This window comes from Micromys minutus (genome assembly GCF_963924665.1).
Source record: "Micromys minutus genome assembly, chromosome: 3".
Taxonomy (NCBI): Eukaryota; Metazoa; Chordata; class Mammalia; order Rodentia; family Muridae; genus Micromys; species Micromys minutus.
Window position 1 is genome coordinate 8,962,739 of NC_137972.1, and position 7,458 is coordinate 8,970,196.

The 7,458-nt window shown below is 39.6% G+C and overlaps 1 protein-coding gene across 1 annotated transcript in view; it reads right to left on the reverse strand.

The window, feature by feature from the left end:
- PIK3C2G (phosphatidylinositol-4-phosphate 3-kinase catalytic subunit type 2 gamma) overlaps nucleotides 1-2,033 on the reverse strand; it is a gene marked incomplete at both ends in the record, with an annotated part of 303,735 nt that extends 301,702 nt beyond the window's left edge. Inside the window, one exon of the mRNA XM_080913719.1 lies at nucleotides 1,368-2,033. Coding sequence (XP_080769845.1) covers nucleotides 1,368-2,033 — 666 coding nt within the window. The remainder of the gene's footprint in view (nucleotides 1-1,367) is intronic.
- Nucleotides 2,034-7,458: the final 5,425 nt, after the last annotated feature.

Genomic DNA, 7,458 nt, shown 5'->3' on the forward strand with positions numbered 1-7,458 from the left:
CCCATCTACTGATTTAGTGATTTGATATTGGTTTTCATAAGATCAGTGTTAGTCAATTTCTGAATTAAAAAAAAAACATAACTATATTAACTGTCCCAAATACTTTCTGTCCAGCGCATCAAAGTCTTATTTAATAATTTGAGAACCATTTGTTGAATGAATAAAGAATCTTGTGGTTCCTTCTGTAGATAAACTGCTGTGATCTCTCTCTCTCTTTCTCTATTTCTCTATCTCTCTCCCTCTCTCACCCTTTTTCTTGTGTGTGTGTCTATGTATGTTTGTTTGTGTTTGTGTGTTTGTATGTGTGTATTTGTGTATGTTTGTGTGTGTTATGTGTATTTGTGTATATATGTGTGTACTTGTATGTTTATGGATGTTTGTGTGTGCTTGTATTTGTGTTTGTGCATGTGTATGCAGGCTGGAGACTGAAGTCAGGTGTTTTCCTCAAACAGATCTTTTCTTCCTTTACTGATTGTCACTCATTAAACTTATAACGCACGTATATGGCCAGATTGAATGATTAGAAATCAAGCATCTTCCTGTTTCTGCCTCGCCAGTATTGTGACAGTGGACTCATGCCACAGCACCTAGTGTTTTTGTGGTTTCTGGGGATCTAAACGCTCCATGTTCACATGCCATCTCTCTAGCCCCCCAACTATGTTTTTTTTAAATTTTAATCAAATTCTGGCTTAATTTGTGTCTATATGCTATATGCATAAAAATCTTCAAATATGGTACAGGGAACCCCAAGGCTGCTCCAGCGACCATGTGCTGTAATCAAAGGAAGGATTGGAGTCGATTGAACTGTAAATTGCTTAATTTCTTACTTTTTGTCAGGCTCCTATACAATATGCCTGCCAACCAAATAATTTAGGAGCCTCTATGCACAAGGGCACTTTCCCCAGCTGCTAAAGATAATAAGATTTTAAGTCATCAAATTATAGATGTAATGGGATATATATATATATATATATATATATATATATATATATATATATATATATATATATATATATATGTTTTTATAGCATAACAGGAATAGGTAAATTCCACAAGCTAAATTTTCATTTATACTTTTATCTATTAAAATGTGTTAACTTATAATTACTATACATATAAATATACAACATTAATATAATGACATAGGTTATACTAATATGTTAATAATTTTGATCTATTTTCTTGAAAAAGATAGTTAAATATACTTCTACAATACTGGTTAATTTAAGAACATGATATTTGTAAAAAAATAATACCTTCTAATTAATATTAAGAGATTTTCCTTCGTGAGATCATTTAACTTTATTAACAATTAATGCAATCCTCCACTGAGTGGTTGCTTCCACATTCGTGTGCATTACACATACCTCTGTGCTTTCCACTGACACGTTCTCCGATGCCCTGGGTAGAAAGAAGTCTTTGGAGATGACAGGAGGAGGCTCTACAAGGTTCCCACCTCCACCTTCTCTTTTCTCACTATTGGATATGGAGTCTATGGGGTTGGATGAATAATGACGAGGGATATTGCCTTCTCGTTCTACATAATAGTTATGATGTTTGCTTCCTGACTGTCCTTGTGGATTACGTTTATCCAGGCCAGTGGATGATAGACTTAGAGCACTGAGCCTAGGATTCCCGGCACCATGATATTTTCCTGTGGGATTTCTCCAGGAGGCTCCCTCACGAATGAGCGGATGTGTAGGTAACACAGCAGGATTAAAACCAATGGCTGATGTTCTTCCAAAATGAAGCAGAGAGGGGTCAGGACTCTGAGAAGCGAATTCACTGAAGGGTCTTAGGTGTGTTCCGTATATGGATTGCCATTCTGAACCAAAGTTTGATATATCTGGCACAAAGCCCACATCTTCTTTTTCACTCTCAGACAGTGGTGTTTTATTACTGATCTCTTCCACCAGCTGATCAAAACCCAGCCTGACTGGCCTGGAAGAAAGGCGCTGGCTTGCTTGGTGAAGTTGTTGGTGATTATAACCACCTTCAGTGCAGTTTGGCTCTGTTTGCCAACTGTATGCCATTTTTGATCTTGTGTAACAGAGAGGATTTATTTGACCCCAAATGTCTTCTCGATATTATAAAAGACGTTCCAATTTTTCCTAGAAACGGAACAAAACTGATTGTTAGTGACAAAGGCACTTGCAAGGAAAAAAACCATGTTGGATAAATTTGCAAATGATTGTTCATTTGCCAGGTGAGGTTTTGTGAGTACCAACTTAGCCAATCAAGACTAAAGCCACAGAGACTCTAAGAATATTGACTAGGTGGGTTAATAATAATATTACTTTAATAGACAAATCTCCCCACCTCTCATTCTCTTTGGTCACTATTATTTTGTATATGTGTACCACTGTGTATCTGGTGCTTAGGTCATAACAAGAAGACAAAAGGTCCCCCAGAACTGGAGCTACAGACAGCTGCTATCCACCAGATGGGTGCTGAAACCTCAATGACAGTCTTGTAGGAGAGCAGCCAGAGCTCCTAAGGACCGAGCAATGCCTCCAGCCCATGTGCTCCTTCAGTCCATACAGAACCCATCTGCCGTTGCACTGACTGCTCCCCTGAGATGAGTGTTTCCTCAGTCACCCTTGTGAGCACTCACATGCTCATGTCTAGCAGTAGCTCAAGAGTCCTTTCATTATTAGCCGTTATCCATTCATGTGCAGAGTCTTAATTCCTTCCCTCCTCCAGTAGCAAGAATTTCACTCCAAAACTCCTCAAGTGCAAGTACTTGCAAATTCTCTTATCCGCTTCTCTAGAACTACTTTCCATTAAATGTTTTAATGGGTTTCATGCCATTAACTTCTCTCCCTTTCGACGAAGCTTTGGTCCTTTACAGCACTCGATATGAGCTCCCTGTTTTTTCTTCTAGGGTCTTTCTGTTCTCTTGACTCCTTACTGTTAGCCACACTCAGAATTTCCCCTTTCTGTCATTTCTCAAGCACCCCTTGATCTATCCACCACTTCGTTCCTGATCCTTTCTATCGTTTATTTATTCTCTCGTGCTGGTTGTTCATTTCTTCTAGAGATTTAATTGAGGTTCAGTTTGGCATGTGCACATGTATGTGTGAGGATAGCTGTGCGGATCAGAGAAGTGCTTTATATCCCCTGGAGCAGAAGTCACAGGCATGTGTGGGCCACCTGTTGGTGGCTGCTCAGGGCTGAACTTGGACTTTTGCAAGAACAGCAGGCGTGCTGAGACACAGCTCCATCTCCCAAGCCCCGTTCTGCAGCTTAAATGATCACCTGCTTCCCATGATTTCCCCGAGGACCACTGAACCTACTTAGTGTCCCCATTCATTCCATTTTTACTGTGACATCATTTATAGGAAGTTAAAAACACCACTCATGATACTTTATAGCACTAAAAGTCAGGATAATTAGTTCCTGTGCTTTCGGCAAATTGTTATCCATGTCTATCCGTATGCCTAAGCAGGCCGTGTAGAATAACCCTTCAAAACCCACTGAGAATTTTTTTCCAGCTAAAATCTTTTAGTCACTCCATAACAATATTTAGCTAAGATGACAGTAATGACTTTTCTTTTGCGCTAGTTTGGGATTCTGTTACATTTTCATCAAAGAATTAATTAGTTTAGCTGCTTGTTTCATCTCAATTACTGACAATTCAACTTATATTCCATTGATCTCCGTGGCACTAAATGCTATCATTCACCCAGCCCTTAAGCCAGACACCAAGCTTTCAGCTTCCAATCTCCTTCATGCACCCATATCCTAAGATCCGCCGGCTGGTTTCTCACAGCACAAACACATCTCGAGTCCAGCTCCCCATCTCTTGCATACTACTCTACTCCTAATTTAAAGTCGTCAGCCTTCCCCTGAAATGTATCACCCTCAAACTGCTTCCACCTCTCCTGAAACCCATGTGGGCCCTCATTTCCCCTCAGTTGGATGTTTTATTTCAGACAGAAACAGCATAGGTCCATGGTTACAGGATTCTCAGTGGATTTCCACACGATTGTTGAGATCCTACATGGCCTGGCTCTGGGCTCGCGTTGTGTCATTCAGTTGGCTTCTGTGTGGGGCATCACGTGGCTGCTCCGGAACCCCGGGCAGGATGGGTCTCCTCACTCCTGATGGTATTGCCCTGGGTTTAGGCTGGATGCTCAGCTTTTGACTGGATTCTTCTTTCACGCTATAGTCATTAATCAGAGCTTAGGTAAACTTTGTCTGTGTATGTCTGTCTGTCTGTATCTCTCTCTTATCTCACTCTATAATCAAGGCAGGTCTAGCTCTGGACCGCAAGGCATAGCCCAGGGTGACCTCACATTCACGGAGGTCTTTTTATTTTTTTTTCTTCCCCTCTCTTCTCATCCAGGCTTATAGGCATCAGGCACCAATGTCTTTCTTATTTGTTTGTTTATGTATTTATTTATTTTTACAAAGACAACATTCACTGCTAGATTAGGCCCACACTGCGTCATCTACATTTCCTCTTCCCTATGGCTCCACCAGACTTTTCGTTCCACGGACCACTTCCCTGTTCTCGCCCCTTCATCACTCGCGATGCTCATTTCTTTGGTGACACAAATGAGCGAGTGAATTAAACAGTGTAAAATCCAGGTGTGTGAGGAGGAAGCGAGACGGACTTGGGAATCGCCCCTTCTCACCCTAGTGAATGTGGGCTGCTCACTACGGTTGGCGACGAGATCTCCTCCATCTCATCGATTGACGGAGAACTTTCCGGACCTCTTGTCCAGGCGTCTGGAAGATTACCTTGGTTGTGCTAATTGAAGGGGACCGCCTACCTCCTGTGGGTGCTGCCATTCCAAAAAGGAATTATGGGACTTTGGGCCTTCCGTTGGTGCTTGTGGATGGGGTGTGACAAGTTGCCTCAAGTGCCTTTTGCCTCGACTCCCAATCAACACGGACCCTGCTTTGAACTGTGAGCTAAAGCCAATGCTTTCTTCCTATAGTGCCCTTTGTGAGACGTAACAGCAACCGGAGAGGAATATAAGGTTTTATTTAAAAACAACAAAAAGTGTTTTAAAAGGATAATAATGGTGCTGATTAACTGTCAGGCTCATTTCTCCATTAATCATTTAAGAAATGAGAATTTACTTTCATTTATTTATATTTAAAATATTTTTAAAGATCGTTTAATTAATGGATTATATTCATATTGGTCTACACACTCAGAGAAGAGATTGATGGACATATATGGAAACGCACAATGAAGTATTAAATGGAAAACTTAAACAAAATTTGCTGTAGGGGCTGAAGAGATGGCTCAGACGTTAAGAGCACCGGCAACTTCCGTAGAGGACCAGGGCTCAGTTCTAGGAACTTCTATAGCAGCTCACACTGTCTATATAAATCTAGTTCCGGATATCTAATGTCTTCTCCTGGCCTCTAAAGGCACTGAATAATGTGCATGCTATAGGACATTCATGCAGGCAAACACTCATGCACATAAAAGAAAATTAATAAAATGCCAAGTACTTTTTATTTTATAAATATACAAAACCAAACTAAATTAAAATATTATTTAAAATTTCCTCTAACACTTCCATATATATATATATATATATATATATATATATATATATATATATATATATATGTATATATATATTCCCTTTCATGAAGTGACATTTAAAAAATTTCTTGTTCTGGTGACAGCTGTGTTTCTTTTCAATACTGTGCACTTTTTCATTTATCTGTCATAAAAGTCAGAATTTTCCAGTAGATGAATCTCTGACTTTGACAGCCTGACCCACAGGTCTTCCTTAGCTGATGACTCACTCCTTTGTTTCCCATGACGAGAACAGTGGTAATGGTTACTCCTTAGAACACTCTTCCCCTCACACTGCCGGAGGTCACTTATGGAGAGTTAATTACCTGGCCTCAGAGAGAAATTGTGGACCAGATAAAGCAATATTCAAAAAATAGCCCCTGGCTGCTCCCTCTATCCTCTCCATCCAACCCTAGCTAAACAGCTCTAGCATCTAGAATCAGAACACCAGTGAGATGTTCTCAAAAGTACACAGAATATGACAGACCTCTCTAAAAATGGCAGTTCTTGGCCCGAAAAACTCGGGGTAACTGTGATAGATTTAGAAGACAGGACAGAAACTAAGTAATGGGATTAAATCAAAATGATCTTGGGTTTACATGAACTGTAGGTATAGAAAACAAACCACGTTTTTAGAATGCTAATAAGTGGAAAATAAAGCAGATACGGATTTGACTAGCTCAGGGCACATTGAAGGTACTTAGCTAATACATCAGGATTTTCAGAAGGATGCAAGGAAATGTGTATCCATCACAGATAATGCCATTTCTGGGGGAAATGGGGAGATGGAAGACTGATTTGAAATTCTCAAGCCTTTTATCTGCTGCCCTGAGTTTGTGTAGGCATTGTCAGATGCAATTGAAACATTCCGACTTTAACCTTCTAGACTCTCATCTTCTTCACTGTAATCAGGAGCATGTTTTTGGTATTTGTCATACATGCTTACATTCTTAGTATTTATATAACATGTGTTCTTCATTTCATCTTACTTTTAGATTTTTTTTATTAGAAACTGAGTAAGATCTCCTGGCATTTTCACTGTCGTAAAGGCAAAGGGGAGTGAGAGAACATTCTTGTAATTTTCACAAATCCTACGCTTTCTTAATCATGTTTGGTCCTACAGAGACCTCACTTCCATTTCTACTAAACTCTTCTTTGTCTGATGACAGCTGTCACTATTTTTGAAAGTTGCTGACTTGACTCAAATACATGAATTCATCTCTTCACACACACACTCCCCAACTTTCACATTTACTTATTCAGGATCAGTTTTCAAGCATTTTAGGTCAAATAACAGACATACAAAAAAGGCATTTTTAAATGTTAAAAATTATTCATAAACTCCGGGGGAATGACTTTCGGACAATCAAAGTGATTGATACATCTATTTAAGTTCAGCTCATCCACTGTCGGCAATAGCGGTGCCAACAGAGGTGGGTGCTAATGATAATAGATAGTGGGGCTACAAAAGGAGAGGGTGGAATGTCTCATGTTTTGGTAAATGTGAGATCTAAGGCCTGTGTATTGATGATGGCCCTCACAGGGAAAAGTCCTAGGGAAAAAGAGGATAAGAAAAGGTGTGTGTGTGTGTATGATATGTACGTGTGTATGTGTGTGATGTGTGTGTGTGATGTATGTATGTATGTGTGATGTGTGTGTGTATGTGTGTGTATGTGTGTGTATGTGTGTGATGTGTGTGATGTGTGTGTGCAAGTGTGCACATGTATGTGTATCCCTTCACATAATCTATCAGGGATCAAGATAATAACATTTAATATATACTTCTTGGAGGTTCTACTTTCAACACCACAGTCAGATCAATTTTATATTCATACAATGAATACCTCACACTAGAAAATGCATTTTAATAGATGAAGTTTGAGGTCTTATTAGACACAGAACACATATTTAAA